Source organism: Rhipicephalus sanguineus, chromosome 6 (assembly GCF_013339695.2).
Source record: "Rhipicephalus sanguineus isolate Rsan-2018 chromosome 6, BIME_Rsan_1.4, whole genome shotgun sequence".
Lineage (NCBI taxonomy): Eukaryota > Metazoa > Arthropoda > Arachnida > Ixodida > Ixodidae > Rhipicephalus > Rhipicephalus sanguineus.
This window is the reverse complement of record NC_051181.1, coordinates 78,002,520-78,022,227: the sequence shown is the minus strand read 5'-3', so window position 1 is coordinate 78,022,227 and position 19,708 is coordinate 78,002,520. Positions and strand designations below refer to the sequence as shown.

Sequence of the window (19,708 nt, the reverse complement as noted above, 5' to 3'; positions counted from 1 at the left end):
ATGTACAGTGATTCTAAGCCGAAGCAGTGTGTTGACTCCTGATACTAAGAGTGAGGTCACGTGGAAATTACCTATACACAATTTGAAAGTACCCCAGTACTGCTGCCTGAGAGAGAGAGAGAGAGAGAGAGAGAGAGAGAGAGAAGAAATAATAGAGAAGGAAAGGCAGGGAGGTTAACCAGTATAGGACAACCGGTTTGCTACCCTACACATGGGGACAGGGTGGGGGAGATTTAAAGATGGAGAGGAAAGAGAGAAAGATAGCACATGACACTGCACACACAGAATCAGTCGAGCTGTCCCTTTGTACTTATGGGCTGGGTTTACCCACCGTGAGCCACCAGTCGAATTCGCAAAAAGCCTTTCATTCCGAAGTACTTTTAACTGCCTTACGTTCGCGTCACGCAGGTCTCCCACGTTTGATATACATAACACACACGTTTGGAACGCCAGCGCTTGCTTGGCCAAGAACGCTAGCGTCGCCGAAGGGTTAATTCGCCTGTCCAAGCCAGCGAAACGCCAGCGTCGGGAGTTAAGATCTACGGAGGAGATAAGAAGAGGGAAGAATCTAGTGACTTTGGCGGAGACGAAACGCCAGCGCCGGTACGCACCGCGCTCGGTGCAGCAAACAGAAAAAATTGGACGCGTATCTGCGTGCTTCGCTGCAAATGTCGTGTAAAGACGATAGAAGAGGTGCTGTGTGAGATATGGACGCCATCTGGCAATACGTCGGGAAACATGAGTGCTGTGTTGCGTGCTGGTAGTCCCGGCGCAGCAGCAGGCGAAGACCGGCGGTGACCAACGCGACCGGCGGGGACGCCAGCCAGCCCGAAAACGCGGTTTGGCGCGAAGCGCTGAAGCAGAGAAACGTCCGCACTCAACGAGTACTCTCCACACGCTCTTTTATTTACACGTCGCCTGGGTAAAACAGGAACGCCAGAGCAGCGCCCACAACCGGCAGCCTGAAGGCCGCCCACAACGCTGCTTTTTCATTTTTTAAATATTTTTTTCACCTTCTTGGCCTTCTCAAAACTAAAGTTTTTCAACACCAACCCATGGCATTCGTACAGTGCAATACAGAACCGAAACCGAAACACACCAATGAGCTCGTGCGAAGGGCACGGAGGAAGGCAAATTTCAGCGCAGTCGCATTTTCAGCTTTGTTGAAACAGCGCTCACTAGACGACGACGAAAGTAAAAGAAGGCACAGGACAGGCAGCGCCTGTCCTGTGCCTTCTTTTACTTCGTCGTCGTCTAGTGAGCGCTGTTTCAACAAAGATGAACGCATACCAACTCGCTCAAGCTTCCATTCTTATGCATTTTCAGCGCAGCTTAAGAAACTAGGCTAATTAAAATTACGTATGTATGCATTTTCTATTAAAGGAACACGCCACCTAATACTTACCTAGTGATGTTGCACCTCAGATATGCATGATATTTACTTTTTGATCGACAACGTTCACAAGTATGAACAGCCGTACCAGTTCAAGACGGCTGGCCCTTGGGCAAGTGGTTCAACTTAGGCCGAGTGGCTGAATCGAGGGACGTGCCGACAAACAGAAAGACAGAAAGACAGACCAAAATTTCTGCGTTTAAGTTCCCCAAGAAAGACTATCGTCTTTAAAACTTTAGAGACCAGACCGTGGAACAGAAAATAGATGATCGCAAAAGAAATCGGATAATCAAAAGAAGAACAGAAAAGGATAGAAAATATCACGCAATCACACGGAAAGAACAAAAGAAAATAGCATAAAAGGGCAGATAAACACAAGAAAAAAAAGCAGATAAAAGCAAGATAAACATAAGAGAAACTCGGACGGATCAGTGCTCCGCAGTTCGTACAGCTTTCACTTGGGGTGGAAATGGCTTTGATTTTTTTTTTTTGTTGTTGTTGACGTACCTACAGTTACGATTTGACACGACTCAAATAAAAGAGATGAACTTGTACAGTAATTTTTTTTTATTGAGCACTTCGAACACTTAGGCACGTTGCGTGCCGCGTTTGTCACGAAGCGAGCTCTAGCTCAAATATCACAACGTTCGCACGTGCTTCACGAGAGGCTTAGCGGATGGGAGTAATTGCGGTGTGTTTGATGACCACGGTTTGAAGTGAAATCCTCGCACCGGTGTAAAACGAGTGCAAAGTCAGCATTTTGCACTCCATATGCAGGCAAGTCACAGAGATGTTCATCGTGCGGAGGTTTTCGCTGTAGTCGTTAGACAGCGCCCGAATTATCACAGTGGGACGGCCCTGACTTTGACACCGCTCTTGATCTTGAGGATGATCGGGTTCATCTCAATGTTGGGCGGGTCCTGAAAAAAAAAAAAAAGATAGCGTGGCGATTCTTTTTTAAAAGGTATATAGGAGTACATATGAGAAAACGGCGGCATCTGCAAATGCTTGTCACTGGAAGGAAGCACTGGAGTGAAAAGTGCATATTTCGTCTAATTTATTAATGAACCATATGTATAGACCTTTAATTCCCCTGATCGCTAAGTTTAGGCCGTTCATTAAGTACTTTACTAGTGATTAATTCGTAGTGTATTAGTGTTTCGTTCGCTTTTATATGAGTCATCACCGTAAATGCTTCGCGCCTCTTGTAAAACTTAAATTAATGGTATACACAGTTCAGTCCTCTTGTACCAGCAATTTCTTGTGACATGTTTAATGGCGTCACTTCATCGGCATTATCTTGACGACTATGCATGAAATCTTTTCCCGTTGTTTCTAATATGTTTAATATGTGCATGCCCTTCCTGCTTGAACCTCCTTTGGGACTGGCAGTAAGCCTGAAATAGAAGTTCTTGAAAATATCTAAAATATCGTCTATGCATGATAAACAAGACCTTATACCAGTTTTTGGAACCTATTGAGGCTAAACTGAAAACAGCGATACGAGGACGTAGAAAAGGTGCAAAAAGAAACCACGCAATGAGCGCTAACATGTCATGATGCCGCTGGCGCTTCATCATGGAAGCGTGACCGACCGTAAATTTTCATTTTTCTTTTTTCTTTTCTGGTGTAGACGATGTTCCTTAGCGCATACTTGTATGTTCCTACTTTGTTTCAATAATGTAAGCTAATAGCGCACCGTGCGTGGTATATCACACAAGCAATGCTTGCCCCCCCCCCCCCCCCCCTTTTTTTTTTTCCTTCTTGACCTGCCGCAGTGGTCTGGTGGATATGGCGTTCGATTGCTGACCCGAAGGTTGCGGGATGGAATCCCGGCCGCGGCGGCCGCATTTCGACGGAGGCAAAATGTTAGAGGCCCGTGTGCTTAGCGTTACGTACACGTTAAATAACCCCAGGTGGTCTAAATTTCCGCAACCCTCCACTACGGCTTCATTCATAATCATCATATGGTCTTTTTGATACTTAAAACCCCAACAATTATTAAGACGAAAGCCTTAGATGCCTCATCAAACGCGAAAATTGAGCGGCGTCCCACGTCGGTGGCGTCAACACGAGTGATGCAAAAAATCATCACGTTATGACGTCACCATATGACGTCACAGATCGCCAAAATTTGGTACGTAATCATGACGTCACTGTAACGTCACTGCCGCAAGGTAACGTCATCGCATGACATGTTTGCTTGGTCAAATGTGGGCCGATCACGGAGGCAGTGCAAAACCACGTTATGCAGGATCAATACATAGACTCATAGGCGTGCGCACAGGGGGGGGGGGGGGGCAGGTGGGAGCGGCCGCCCCCCCCTAATCACCTAAAAGGGGGGGCGCCAAATCTGCCCCGTACATTGACCCTTCTAGTCACCTAAGAGGGGGGGGGGCGCAAAATCTGCCCCATACATTGACTTAGTAGGGCGGGGGGGCGCTGCGATGAACCTTCACCCCCCCCCCCTGATGGAGAACCCTGCGCACGCCTATGCATAGACTGGCAAGAAATAGAAGATTGCTGTCGCTTTCCAGTCGTCCTAAGTGAATGTATGGGAAACCCTGTGAGTTTTTATTACTTCTTCATGGAGTCGGAGTAAGATATGCTACCTTAGCGATCAGGTTGGCTAAAACGCGATCGCATGTCACAGAGCCGGCAGCTTCTTCACGGCGCGCCGTTTCACATGCACCCACCTTTTCGCTGTTTTCGGTTTTCTCCAGCCGGTACTTGCGCAAGATGTGCGCGAACGTGTACCGCAGCTCCATGTGTGCGAATCGCATTCCGATGCAATTTCGCGGTCCGCTGCCGAAGGCCTGCATCGCCATGGTGTTGATCCGTGACTTGTTCTCGGGCAGGAACCTGCGTCAGGTGCGCCCAACAAGCGCGTCCGGCCTCGTCGAGTTTTCGTCACAGATGTTTGTTATGTGGCCCCCAATAAATCTAGCCTTGAACGGTGGGAGTGGATGACGCGGCAATGTTTTTTAGCAATTTCAACCATATACAAGGACGTTCGAAGTGCACTAGTGGCGTCATGATCGTTGTCGTCATGACAACGATAACATGTGATATACATTTCCGATTAAAGAAACACAATTACGAAAAAACAGCGCCTTCGTGAGAAGAAGCATTCAAGAAACGCAGGCAAGTGTATATGATATGAAGAAGACAAAGTCAGCGAAACACTCATGAGAGAGAGAGAGAGAGTAAATACTTATTTTAGGAACCATTAATTGCGAAGGAGTTCCTCTTTCATCGCCTAAGGTGGGCTCCTCCGTTTGTACAGAAAGTCACTGCTTCCCATTCCTGGTTCACCAGATCGAAAGTGTATAACAATTAATGTGTGCTCTTGAGGGCTTCGTGTAAGAACTCGTATTAATTGAACTACTGCTCATAGAGCTTTATCTGGGCTAAATTTTAAGCATGAAAAGCTTTTAGCTCCCGTTGTCAGCAACATTCAAATGACCTTGAGGTAAAAGCCGGGGTCATCATCCGGGCACTCAAACACGATCATCCGGGCAACCAGTCAAGAGCTTCGCGGCGCGGGTTTTGCAGCCTCTTCGAGAGAGCCATTATTATGAAAGCGTTAACTCGTCCCTTTGGCTATTCACTCGAATGGGATATACGCCATATATTGCTGAAGGAGAGAGAGAGAGAGAAATAGATGAAAAGGAAACGCAGGGAGGTTAACCTGGCGCGAGTGACCGGTTTGCTACCCTCCACAGGGGTGGGGAAAAAGGGGTAAAAAATGGGCAGGAAAGAATTGGAATTCTTAAGGGCTCGTTTTTCTTTGTTATACACAATATTAATGAGCACTAACAGACAATAATGCAAAGGAAAGTATAGGGGATGTTATTACTAGTAAATGTAAGGTAAGTGTGAAGAAAGAAAAGTGGACGAAAAGATAGCTTGCCGCGGGCAGGGACCGAACCTGCGACGGACGAAAAGATAGCTTGCCGCGGGCAGGGACCGAACCTGCGACCTTCCCGCGGCAAGCTATCTTTTCGTCCACTTTTCTTTCTTCACACTTACCTGACATTTACTAGTAATAACATCCCCTATACTTTCCTTGGCATTATTGTCTGTTAGTGCTCATTAATATTATATATTGCTGAAGACATCGCAGTTGTTGCTTCGAGCATTGGAAAACGCTGTGAATATCATCAGCGCCAATGACATAGTTACCTTTCACCCGGAGGCCGCATATGGTGAGTATATGACACCGCACGGCACCTCCTTACCTGTCAGGGTCGAACTTGTCTGGCTCTTCCCAGTGTCGAGGATCCCTGTGGATGTATTCCACGGCCGCCATGACAGCTGTGCCAGCGGGGATTCGAATCTTGCCGTATTCTTTGTCCACCGCGGCCTCCCGTGTCACGAACCTGAATTTGCGTGGCGGATGATGCAGATCGTCAATGGGACACACAGAGAAGACTGATTTATAACTATGCAGGAGGAGGCGGAGGAAGGAACAGACGGAAAAACCGGGAAGTTAGCCAATTCTCAGACCCGCTGGCTACCCTGTGATAGGGAAACGGGTATATGGAAATAAAATATGATAGAAAGATATGTTAGAGAAAAAGGAAAGAGTGAAACAAAAATAAAGAGGAGGGAAAAGAAAAAGAGAATGTCCCCCGCTTCAGTGCGCCAAGAAAAGAACTTTCGAGAGTGTTAGACGGACTTGAGGATCACCCATTGCCAGAGGAAAGGGCCCTGGGACACCGGCCGAGACCGTCCTCAGCACAGAAGGCGTTGAGAGTACTGTTGAATTTCTTGAGGACAACTGGTCTTAGAGACAGACTTTAAGTAGTGTCGTAACTATGCAGACAGTTTATGCCAGCGAGATGCTGAGGGAGCGACAGAAACTATGAAGGCTAACTATGAAGGAAACTAGGCTAACTATGAAGTAAAAATCTGGTATATGCTACCTTACCATGAAGGTCAGTGGAGGGAGAGGGCGAACGATGAGAGAGAGTCACTATCGCGGCTTACTATCACTGTGCAGCCTATAGCAAAGAACACCACCAATAAAGGCTACAGGCGCCTGAGCAGGTCTGTAGTTCTTCAAAACCTCAAAAGTGCCTTCGTTCACTTTAGTTGCGATGACTTACGAAATAAACATTGAAAAGCGGTTTCTTCTTCTAGTTTTCATCGTCAGCTATGGAGCAGACACTGAGACAGCCATTCATCATGGAAGTCATATCTTGAAAGGAAAACATAGTCACGCGCTCGTTTATAGCAGGAAGCTACAAAAGAACATCAATACGGATTCCACACAAGGACAAAAAAAAAAAAAAAACTCAGTTGACGAGAAAATTCTTCCTAGTAAGAGATTCATCCGGGAAAAACTTGTCAGCTGAGACGCTTTCTAAGAAATTCGTATATTTCCATCTGCAACTTCGTGCTATACGTACAAACGTACGGATGACAATCATTCCGTTTCGCGAACGTCACACCACCTTGCGGGATTCCACAGAACTGATTTGCCCCATTTAAAACTCATGTCTACAAGTGTAACTTCTACTATTTGCATCTTTTACAACATCTTCATACTGACGTAGGTACCACCGACAGAATTATAGCTATGTTGACCCAATTTATCATAGATTTCGTCGCCTGTTTAGTTCCGCTTCGTAGCCTATCAGGGCTCCATTGGGCGTTTAAATAATAACCTCTGCGATTAGTTTTGTTTATTAGCTTATGGACTTAAAAGGCTATATAATTCCTTATGACACGAAACACAAGTCATATGCCGCAAACACGTCCGGCTCATAGGCAGTGGGCAAAAGATATATGGCATTCGAGATCCGTTCCTGCTACTCACGGGCAGCCATCGCTGAGACTTAGATGCGTACTCAACCGAGTACTTAAATTTGGATTGGCGATCTGTACTCACGCGAAGGCTGGCGGGTACATCCTAATCGTCTCCTGAATCACACAGTTCATGTAGGTGAGTTTCTGGATGGTGTTGTACGTAATGGGCTCCTGTAACAGAAGAAAAAAAAAAGATTGCCTTAGCTCAAAATTTCGAGTTTTATTTTCATATTTACTGTCCCTATAATAATTTCCATATTTACCGTCCTCCATTCATAGGCGTGCGTAGGGTTAAGTAATCCATCTACAGCCATCACGAGCTAGCGTCCACGGCAAGCTCCCATTCATTGCAGCGCACCGGCACGAATAGAAAAATCTGCACAGCTAGGCCCGAATTTACGAAATTTCTCTTTCACAAGTGTTTTCCTTTTTTTTTAAGCCATCGGCTGGCCAGCTTCGCTAATGATATGCCCTGCATCGAGATTGGCTGAAAGGTACCTTATGAACATTTTTCAGCGTAAGACGTTCTTGCGAATAAGGGCCCTGATTTGTCGTGGCGTAAAAAACGTGAAGAAAATTGACGCAAGCTGCCTCCAAAAACATGCTTGCGGGCCGTTTTCAGCGTCCTCCCAGTTTTGTGCGGCGTATGTAAGGATCAGGTAAAAAATCACACCAACTCCGCTAAATGGGACCATGAGGCGATGCGAAGCAGCGTTTCGGCTGTGAATTGTCTCCCATACTCCTTTGCTATGCAGCCGCCCACCCGCTCTTGCTTCTCTCGCAAGACTATCGTGCGCGATCCTGAAGGTACTGTAAAACACTATAGAGGCGGAAAGCTTACGGAGGGAGCCGTGGGAGGATCAATACATCGACTCAGAAGAAAAACATGGCTGATCCCTCCGTCATGGGAATCGGTATAACACGAAAGTTGAACAGCGCTAAACGAAGACAAGGCCGAACAGGTTGACCAAAGCCCTCCCCTTGTGAGAAGGGAATAGAACATTTAGTATAACTTGGCATTCGAAGGTTGGGCTTCGGTCCCTACCGGTGGCAAACTGTTTTTTTTTTGCCCATCATATCTAATTTCCGTGTATTTCATAATTTGTATCCTTCCATTAAAAACTGCAAAGAATGTTCCTTACGCTTTATTTGGCCTCATTAACTGCTGGGTTCAGTAGGTTGTGTCTAACGAAGAAACGGGCCCTTAGATCCAATACACTTCATTCATTTAAATTGGCCGCGTATCTGCGTGCTTCGCTGCAAATGTCGTGTAAAGACGATAGAAGAGGCACTGCGTGAGATATGAACGCCATCTGGCAATACGTCGGGAAACGTGAACGCTGTGTTGCGGGCTGGTAGTCCCGGCGCAGCAGCAGGCAAGACCGGCGGGGACGCCAGCCAGCCCGAACACGCGGTTTGGCGCGAAGCGCCGAAGCAGAAGAAACGTCCGCACTCAACGAGTACTCTCCACACACTCTTTTTTTAGGGGGGGCGCAAAGTCAGCCCTATACATTGTAGGGGGGGGGGGAGGCGAGAAGAGGGGCGCAAAGGCAGCCGCATACATTGACATAATAGGGAGGGGGGCGCTGCGACGAACCTTCGCCCCCCCTGAAGGGGAACTCTGCGCACGCTTATGTGTCGTGCACAAGTTCAGCCCAACGCAATTTAGTTCATTAATTCACGTTCGTTGAAGTACGCATTGCAATATTTATGTACTACAGCCTTCTCGTTTTAATGTTCGTAGTCCATGGTCGATGCCACACACCTGACCAAGAGTGGGTAGATGCAGAGGACAGGCGCCTGCTTTATATGCGTTCCTTTCATAGTTGTCCTCCTCTGATGTTTCGTAAAAAAAAAATAAAAAATTCTGCCACGTTGGTAAAGTGGTTACGGTGCTCGGCTGCTGACCCGAACGTCGCGTGCTCGAACCCGGCCGCGGCGGTTCCACTTTGATGGTGGCGCAATGCTAGAGGCCCGTGTACTTAGATTTAGGTGCACGTTAAAGAACCTTATGAAGGTGGACGAAACTTCCGGAGTCCTCCACTACGGCGTGCCTCATAATCATATCGTGGTTTTGGCGATTAACACCCAGATACCATACCACTAAGTTGTTTCAAATAAAAATTACGGGTTTGCGAATAGACAAATTTTATCTCGAATCGAATTCAAATCGAATAGTGCCGAATAGTGGCCAAAGATATCGAATACAAAAAATTTTATTGAAGATTGAACGAAAGAACAAAGAAATAAAATCTGCTCATGTCCTTGAGCACATACCGCGGTGAGTGACTGCTGCCGAAAGACGAATGTTCGATAAGGAACTCACTCTTCCCCAAGCTTTCGCTGTGCTACGGACAGATGAGACATGTCGAAGATTCGCGAACCCGGGCGCAACCCAATATAGGCGCGCGGCGACAGTATTTCAGGCAGTCTATGAAGGAAGATGTTTGTGTAACATATTTGTACGGCGCTTGCGGCATACTCGAAAGAGCTACGCAAGAAGTCTGTGCCTTCATTTCGGAAGCGATGTTGTGGAGGGCTTGACACTTTCCTCATCATTTCTTTTATTAGGGCGGTAATGGCATAATCTCCTTTAAAATAAGCACGCGCTCGCTTTTGAACCAGGATATCGGTGAAAGTTGTACCGAAGTGCCTACTGCAACGACGTTAGCATTAGTTTTAGCCAGCCAACCCTAACCAAGTTGCACCATTCGCCTTTGTCGCGTTTTAGATATTCTTCCTTTCGAATTACTCGAAACTTCTAATACTACCTATTCGAAAGTCGAATCGAATTATTCGATTAGGTATTATTGGACTCGAACTCGGAACTCGCGAATATTCGCACACCCCCAATATCAATCAATCAATCAATCAATCAATCAATCAATCAATCAATCAATCAATCAATCAATCAATCAATCAATCAATCAATCAATCAATCAATCAATCAATCAATGCTATACGTACATCAGGCGCAATGACGGAGAACAGCTCTTCCCTCATCCTCTCCTGCACTTCCGGGTGGTGACTGAGCATGTGCGTCACGAGAGCCATCGTGTTGCTCGTAGTCTCGAACCTGCATCACGGTCAGCAAGAGGGGAAGCACGCGGAAACTTCAGTGACGAAGGGCTAGGACCATTTTACGTTTATAATCCAATAAAGTTGACGTAGCTGTCCTTGATTCACTGCACCTGCGCGGACATCACACTCGCTTCTGTTCTAATTAATTATCAGATGCTAAAAGCGAAATCGTTGCCTTGTGATCAAGTACTCTGGATGTCCAAGAGTACAGCCTGAAACGGCTAAGGGGACATGCGTCCACGTTGATCTTTCCAAACAGCTGATCGTTCAAGTCTGCCGTTTGTGGAGACGTGGTGCGTTATTAGAATGTACTCCTTGTTATGTACCCTACTACGTAATGCCTGCGTGACCCTGACACTAACCCAAGCTAAACGAGATCGGATCATGGCGTGCTGCAGTTGGCGTCATGAGCGCACCCATGTAATGAAGCACATCCCGGGCTCATGACGAGTAGTCGAAGAACACATATAGTTTCACGAGGAATGAGGATGATATCAAACGCGCCTTGCTTAAGGAAAGCACTCGCTACGTGATCAAAAATATCGTTTTCGATGACACGTATGCACACAAAGGGCATCCAAAAACTTGTAAATTAAGAAGCTGCTTTGGAGGATATGCGCTTTAGTCAGCCACGGTGGGTCAGTGGTTACGGTGCTAGGCTGTTGACCCGAAGGTCGCGGGTTCGATCCCGGCAGCGGCAGTCGCATTTCGGTGGAGGCGTAATGGTAGAGGTCCGTGTACTGTGCGAAGTCAGTGCAGGTTAAAGAGCAATAGGTGGTCGAAATTTCCGCAGCCCTCCACTACGGCGGCCCTCATAATCATATCGAGGTTTTGGGGCGTAAAACCCCATGTATTATTACATGCGCTTAATTACGGATGCGTTCCACGCACTTGGTGGTAAACGAATCCTTTAACGTGGGCTCTTTCAATGATGCAACAAAGTAGCAATACTTTTTTATATTTATAACTGCGATTGGACAAGAGGATAGGGGGAGGGGCACGCATGAATTGGGGTAGCAGCGCGTGGCGGCAGCGCATTTCAACGGACACGATTCGCAAGAGCTCTCGCGTGCTTAGACTTAATTGCACAAGAAACGCAGGTGATCAAAAATAAATCGGAGCGCTTGAGTACAGCGAGCCACATAATCGCGTCGTGACGTCGGCTTGTAAATGGCTAGAACTTTAGGTGATCACGAAGAAGGTGCGCCTCACCCTGCCACCAGCACCACGAATGCGTTCTGCGTGATGTCGTCGTCATCCAGCACGGCCTTGTTAAAGACAGACAGGTTACCACTTGCGTTTTCTGCAAAAGACGTAACCAAAAGTGAAGCCTCTGCTCAATGATGATCTATTAAAGTATCAGCGCTAACTTAGGGCACAAAGACTAAAAGAGTCAGAGGCTCTTTTAGTCTTTTTTTCTTACTCTTGTGCTTTTTTCTCAACCTTATCTAGTATTCCCCCTGTCCACCTCATCATTTGTAGGGCAGCCAACAGCCTGGTTAACCGCTCTGCCTTTCTCTTCATTTCTATCATCATCATCGACATCTTCTTCTTCTTCTTCAGCCTGACTACGCCCACTGGAGGGCAAAGGTCTCTCCCACATTCCGCCAGTCCACCCGGTCCGGTGCTTGCTCCTGCCACGTTATACCCGCAAACTTCTTATATCGTCTGCCCACCTAACTTTCGGTCTCCCCCTCGCGTGTTTGCCTTCTTTTGGATTCTAGCCAGTTACCCTTAATGCCTAGCGGTTATCTTGCCTACGCGCTACGTGTCCAAATTTTAGTGTGCTTTTTTAGGGGCGAAGCTCCTTATAGCGGCACCCGTTCGTCCCGTCGTAGTGTATAACCAGTCTTAAAAACGGAGGGGGCGTGCACACATGAAGGCTCCCTAAAGACAATGCGCTGCGACAGTACGTGATATGTATCGCCCTCTCCTCTCCTACGCTTCCCCCTCTTTCTCCTCTCCTACGGTCCACTTATCATCATTCACTCCGTGGATATGCTGTGATTTTTTTCTTGCATGACACTCGAGTACTGCAGCGAAAGTAACGAAAGAAGCGCTCTGACGCGATGGATCAAGGCCACAAAGTTACAGAACCACGGTCCTGTGTTATGATTTCGTTATCGTGGTAGGTGTTGGGGATGTTTCTTTTTGGGGGTGGGGGATTTACGGCCGTGCCCGCATAAGTGCGACCTCAACGGTCGCGCATGTTGACGTTGTGAGGACTGACTCCTTCGCCAAGACCGTCCTCGCCTTCTTTCGGTCCTCGTCCACCTTTCATAGGATGTCTGATGCACGAGACAGGCACGTGTAAACACAGTACGACAGCAGCCCGCGTCGACGCGTTAGAAAAAGAAAGCATGGCGCTAATGTTCTCTGTAATCTAAACGCGATGGCACACGGATGCACATAAGAGCCTGCAAGATTCGCGCACACAATCTCGGAGGCCGTGACGCGTCTCTGAAGGTTTATTCTGACCGTAAAAAAAGTCTTACACCGTGATTCTGACAATTTTGCGGTGCGGCGCGCAAACCCACGCTATCGTTCCCGCGCTCGCACGTGCTTGGCGCGTCTTCCGCGACAGTGCGGACAGCACCTCTTCGTACCTAGGCGGTAGCGTACGTTCGTATCAAACGTCGCTGGGTGAAAATCGGTTCGCAACAGCCCTACTCCATTACACTGCAGGCCAATGGGCCTTGGCCGGGACCAACGAAACATTCGTATCATCTCGAGAGTCGTATGAGCTGTGATCTTATCACCGAGGTTTCAATATATATATATATACATATATATATATATATATATATATATATATATATATATATATATATATATATATATATATATATATATATATATATATATATATATATATATATATATATATATATATATATGGAGCACTGCGCCAGTGCTCTGTGCGTTACTTTGTTCGTCCTCGTGTCGTAAATTTGCACTGCTGATATTATACATCATGTGCAATCACATTATCACGATGAACATGCATAGTAGAAGCCGGTGGCTTGCTTTGAAGAACAGTATAGGGAAATTTATTAGCATTTCTGTTCGCGGCTGAAATGAAAGACGTAGGCTACATACATATACACACAGCTATGAGACCGAGGGTGAGGGACCAGCTTTTCGTGGTGACGAGCACAGGATGTTTAAGGAAAATTGCGGGAACGCCCATATTCTTTGATTCCGGGCGAAATGAGAGCGCCCAAGAATGTCACGCTTACTTCGGATTACTGCGCTATGGTAACCGTATAGTGGCCAAGGCATGGCACGTTTCATACGTACCTGCTTAGATTTACACAGTCTGAAACTACAGTTTCTTCACGCGTCCAGAAATTTTGTTGTAGTCGGCCTGTAACTGTTCATAGGGCGAACTTGGGTCTGTCGAAAGGCAAACAGAACTCAATGTCAACGAGAATGGCGGGCGAAGTAGTCGGATCTGAACTCACGGGTCAAGTCCCCCGGCTATAACTTATATGTCTACCGTCGTATGCGTGACAGAATATTCCCGTTGTCTACAACAATGTTCGCGTCGCGCATGTCATGTTACGAGACGTGACTACTTCATCATATATATATATATAGGATCCACCACAGCTCAAGAAACTTCGGGTGTGCATTAGACACTTCGCGCGTCAGATGCTGACTTAGTGAGAATGATAATCCGGTGCAAAGCGGCTACTGTCCCAATCGAAACAAGTGTATCCATCATATTATTTCGGTTGGTCTCGGCTGTCTCCGAGAGATCTCGCAGCGAGCGAAATGTTGTCCTGTACTTTGAACAGCAATCGTGTTCCTGTGCTCTATTCCTACCTCTATATTTCTTGTTATTGCTCAACCCCCTCACCTGCTCCCCCAGTGTAGGGTAGCAAGCTAAACATTTCTTCTGGTTAACTTCTTATGCCTAACTTTCCTTTCGCTTATCTATCTGCCATCGCTGTAGCTTAGTGCTTGCGGTGCTCGGCTGCAGACCCGAAAGACGCGGGCTCGATTCAGGATGCGGCGGTCACAGCTATAAATGGAAGCGAAATCCGAAAGGCCCGTGTACGTAGGTTTAGGCGCGCGTTAAATAAGCCCAGGGGGTCGAATTTATCCCGACACTTCCGCTACGGCGTCTCTCGTAGGCTGAGCCGCTTCTAGGCGTTAAATCCCATAAAGCATAAAACGAACGGTTTATCTCTCTCTACATCCCAATAGCGAGGCGCCGCAGTTTGAAATACGTTGTCTAAGTTCCAGAGCAAGATAGTTAACAGTATAGCACGGTATTCCCAGAGGGGCAAGGTTTATTCGCTTACCGGTTGTCGAGGTGGTTCCATTCGGGAGCTCCTGCTCATTCTCTTCACCAGCGGTCAGTTGAGTGGACGTGACGGAACCCAGGTCAACGCGCGACTCTTTTGCGTCGATCATCAGCTGCAGCAAGTCCTTCTGACGGAGCTACAGTGGAAGCGGATAGACGTTATGACTGCTGAACAGGTAATGTCGCTGGAGCGAGCGTAAGGGCAGCTACTGCGGATGGACAACTAATTTACGCATTTTTATTGATATCAGAATTGGGCAAATCACCGCACGATGGCATGTGAATATGCAAACTATGGCAACGAAATCCGCGCTTTCCACTTTGCCATTTATTCTCGCAACTCTGCGAGCGAATTCGAAGAGGAAAAGATATAGGGAGAGGTTTTTTGCTGTGCGACAGAAGCTGTGACGTCAGTCTGATCTAGTGCGTTCTGAACAGCCAATGAAGCCTGTTTGTAGCCATCCGGGCGCGTTGAGAATATTGTGTATGAGTGTTCTGACTTGAGAGATCATTTTACAGCTACCCTGAACTTATAGTATGGTCTATTTTACCTCGATACAATAACCGCATAAAAATTATATGAAGGACTTAGCCCCTACCAAGGAATAGAACCTCAGCAGGGAGCATGGTAAGCGCGTGTACCAATACTCGGTCGCACGAAAATAATCGTGTAAAGGCACCTAATACGTATCATATACGTACACCATCACTGTGACGTCACCACGGCTCTTCGACAAAAATACACGTAGCGCGCCCTTGTGTAGGTGTTGAGCCGAAATCTAAATGCCCGTCTGTACGAAATAATCACTGCCGCTTATGGTTAACACGTGAACTTGCCGTAAATATGCGCATTTCTACGAATTCGGGTGCCTTACCTGATGAGGAGCACATCCTTTGCACCAGAATACCGGCTTCAGTAACCTCATTAGAAAACTTGGGCTCATGTACTTTCCTTTTCACATGAGGTAAATGAAACGTTAGCGCACACCAATTTAGTTTTGTACGCTTAAGTATGCACGTAAATTACACTGAACAATGAGTAATGCCGCACTTATTGCACATGCGATGGCGTTACAACGTACCAGCGAGCACATAACATTAGAAAAAGAAAACACTCTCGTCTCCCTCTTTACTTAATTCTCTTTACGATCTTAAAAATGTGAAATCGAAGCTGAGAACTTTCGCAGTCATGTCTGCGTAACAAAAATCCTAAGGCTGCGTAGTAGAACGGGAGAAGGGGAACGAATGGATCTAGGGCTGGTTTCTTTGTTAGACATAACCTAATGAAACTAACAATAAGTTATGGGTTTATGACATTTGTCATAATTGCTATGCTACAGTTAAAAAAAACTGCAAATATTGTCCCCCTGTGCTATATGTATACGTTGGCTTCACTGTAATCGGTTTCATTAGACTCTAATGTGTCACATTCAATGTAACCACCCGCAAAAATAAAAAAAGAAAAGGGCGGTCCTTTATGCATTCTCATAAGAGCACTCGAAGGCGAAAGTCGTTATCTTCTTTTTCTCTTCAGTAGATTGTATGGTCTCCCCCCCCCTCCCACAGATGATTTCTGAACCTAACGTGCTTTTGCTCAGCCTCCGGGATCGGCCCACCTTTGACCAAGCGACAGCGTCGTGTGATGACGTCGCCGTGTGACGTCATGTGAGTTACCACCGGCGTCAACACGAACGATGCAAGACGTCATCTTCTTGTGAGGCCATCGCACGGTGACTACATTTTGCCTCGTTCGTGTTGGCGCCGACGATCAGTTTTTGCTCTCGATGAGGCATCTAAGGCTTGCGCTTTAATGGGTTGACATTCCACACAGTAAGGCTTGCATCGCGGCTCGTTTTAATGTCACTATTTGGAAACGGTGTTTCGTAAGTGCAGCATGCGCACAAGTGGAACACGAACGAGGAAGCGCTTCGAACATGAAATGAACCAGGTGTTAGGATATATTCCTCGTCCGTGTGCGTATTCCACAGGTGCGTCTATCATGACTCTGCAGCGCTGTATCACACAAAAACGAGCAGTGAACAGTGTCGTTCTAATTGGCCTCAGTCTAGTTGTTCCAAAAGATAGAGTTGCAGCGGCGATTCATTTAGTTTAGCAAATTTTGGGGACGTACATTTCTAGACTGGCACCTTGCAAAGCTGCACGACTTTTGCTAAGTGGATAGTATACACATTTATTACGAAACTTCCTTTCTGCGAGTGAAAAAATGTGCCGTGATGAATTGCTAACGAAACGTGGATAAGTATATATTAATAAATTATCTATTCATTTAAGGTTTCTGTTCTGTTCTGTTCTGTTCTAACTGTTTTGCTGTGGAGAGGTTGAGGTCCATATTGCCTCGGCTACTCCATATCACGAAGTTATGCAGCGAAAAAAAAAAGAATAATACTAAACGATACCTAAACATGAACAATCCGCACACTGAAATCACTTCAAATATCATACCAAGACACAGTTTGCTTGCAGCAGTTCACACTGTCATAAACTGTTCACCCGCACACCTTCCTTTTCTACTATCAGAATATGCACTAACACCTTTCATATAAATCAATCCCTGGCTGTCTATCACAGGCGCTTATCCAGTCCGGTCTCCACTAAAAAATCTGTCAGGAAGATGTTCGCCTTTTTCTGAAGATGCATCTCAGGCCATGGTCCAAGTAATTTCTTTAATGTGAGGGGCCGTCTGTCCAAACTTGCTAATTTTTTCTTTAATTTTTCTCTTTCATTCGCGTATTTAACGCACTCCAAAAGAATATGGCGAACATTTTCTTCTGCTTGACCACAATGGCATTCCGGGGAGTTGGATCGATGTATCTTGTGCAGGAAACTGTTTGTGTAGGCTACTTCCAATCGAAGTCTGTGGATTAAAGTCTCTAAGTGTCGTGGGAGATCTGTCGCTATGAAAAATTTTCTGTGTGGATCAACTTCATAAAGTACTGATTCCTTTGATTTAGGGCTATCAAACCACTTCTCCATCGAACAATGGTTAGCTCCTTGCGTTATAAAATGTCGAATATCCGCCCCAGACACAGGGATTGCACAATCCCGTCCTTCGTTCAATGCTTTCTTCGCGAGGCTGTCAGCCTCTTCATTTCCCTTTATTCCAATGTGACTGGGTATCCATTGGAATACGATGTTGTGACCCTGCGCTGAGGCATATTCCACCGTTTCTGCAATACATTGTGCTATTTCACCATTTTTGTAAAGTGATCTCGCATTTCTGATTAGCTGAAGGGCAGGTTTGCTATCCGTGCATATCACCCACTTTCGTGGCTCAGAATTCTCGCAGATAAGCTTAACTGCTTCAAAGATAGCCACCAATTCTGCTGTCGTCGATGAAGATTTGTGCGATAATTTGTACATTCCCTTTTCCTGTATTTCGGGTATAAGAACCGCACAGGCTGACGCTTCTTCAGTGCATGATCCATCTGTATATATCTTCGTTTTGTCATTATGCGTTATATGAAAATGATGAAGTACCATCTGTGCGGCTACTAGAGGCGCCATGTCTGCTTTCTTCCGTATGCCATCTATTTCATAGATAACGTTAAGAGGCGGCAGCGTCCAAGGTGGTTTTGAAGGTTTCCATCGTTTAAATCCTGGTACTACTGCTTGAAATGATGATACACTATCCTGTAGTCTCGTTGCCGTCCTTTGTGTTAGTGCACCAGATAAAGGATGACTTTCATGTTGCGTGAAAATTCTAAATAAATTTCGACATGTTTCTTTAGCTCGGAGTACTGCCAAAGGTGGTTGTCGAGCCTCTGCATACACTAAAGCACTGGAAGTTGACCGTGGCAGCCCCAGACATACCCTCAAGCTCCTTGTCAATAACAAGTGGAGTCTCCTTTCGGTGGAGGCTGGAAGTCCGTGCAGCAGCGGCAGTGAGTAACTTACGATGGGGCGTATCCACGCAACATGTAGGGCTAATAATGACTCTGTAGTACCGCCCCATTTTGCCCCGCAGAGATGCCGGAGGATTCGAATGGCCTGATTCACTTTTTGTTCAAGGGACTGGACATGAGGCGACCATGTTAGTCTCCGGTCTAAAATCACTCCCAAGAATCTATGAGTTTTTACCATTTGGATAGGCTGGTTTTTCAAAATAATCTGGAAATCTCCAGGTCTTTTCAATGTAAACGGTAGTATGGCTGTTTTAGCCAGACTCAGTGCCATACCTCTTTTTCTTAGAAAACGGTCTACATAATCCAATCCTTCTTGTAAAGTTTGTTGGACATCCAAAAACGATGGACCAGACGTCCATATACTTATATCATCAGCATATACTGAACATCTGATGTTAGGTGGAAGATTATACGGGAGCTGCGCCATGACTGCATTGAAGAGAGTAGGGCTTAGCACGCTGCCCTGTGGCACTCCTTGGTTGACGACATGTTCTGACGTTGGCCCCTCCTGTGTAACTACAAAAATTTGCCGGTGCCTCAGGAAGTCAGCGATCCAACGCAGTATCTTGCCCTTGAATCCCTGCAGGGCCAGGCCTTCCAGAACGTGAACGTGACTCACTGTGTCGTATGCTCGTTGGATATCAAGGAATACAGCGACAGTGATGTTTCCTTCCGTACGTTGGTTTTCCACATCTGTGACCAAGTCCAAAATGCAGTCCATTGTGCATCTACCTCTTCTGAAACCGGCTATGCTTTCTGGTAGTAGTTTCTTCATGTCTTGCCACCATAAAATTCGTTCATTGATCATTTTCTCCATCACTTTCGAAATACAACTTGTCAAACTAACCGGCCTAAACGAATCCAACTGCATAGGGCTCTTCCCTGGCTTTAGCAACGGTACTACTTTCGATATCTTCCAACTTTCCGGAACCTTTTCTTCTTGCCAACTTTTATTGTAAATGTCCAACAGGTGTAATTTTCCTTTCTCGCACAAATTAGCCAGTGCAGCGTATGTAACTCCATCTGGTCCTGGGGAACTTGTTCGTTTTACAGAAGACAGCACATATTGGAGCTCCTCTGGTGTGAAGCTGTCATCCAGATCTGATGAACTGACCGCAGAGGACTTCTTGACAACCGCCGAAGCTGATTCTGCTGAGGATTTATATTCGCTAGTTTGGACGGCCT

General features: G+C 46.3%; 1 protein-coding gene across 1 annotated transcript in view; it reads right to left on the bottom strand.

Annotated features, from left to right (window-relative positions):
- Positions 1-2,062: 2,062 nt before the first annotated feature.
- Positions 2,063-19,708, bottom strand: part of LOC119395916 (thromboxane-A synthase) — a 33,062-nt gene continuing 15,416 nt past the window's right edge. Inside the window, exons 8-14 of the mRNA XM_037662935.2 lie at positions 14,599-14,737; positions 11,501-11,591; positions 10,175-10,283; positions 7,290-7,378; positions 5,635-5,775; positions 4,090-4,255; positions 2,063-2,313 (exon numbers count right to left, since the gene is read on the bottom strand). Coding sequence (XP_037518863.1) covers positions 2,236-2,313; positions 4,090-4,255; positions 5,635-5,775; positions 7,290-7,378; positions 10,175-10,283; positions 11,501-11,591; positions 14,599-14,737 — 813 coding nt within the window. The 3' untranslated portion in view covers positions 2,063-2,235. The remainder of the gene's footprint in view (positions 2,314-4,089; positions 4,256-5,634; positions 5,776-7,289; positions 7,379-10,174; positions 10,284-11,500; positions 11,592-14,598; positions 14,738-19,708) is intronic.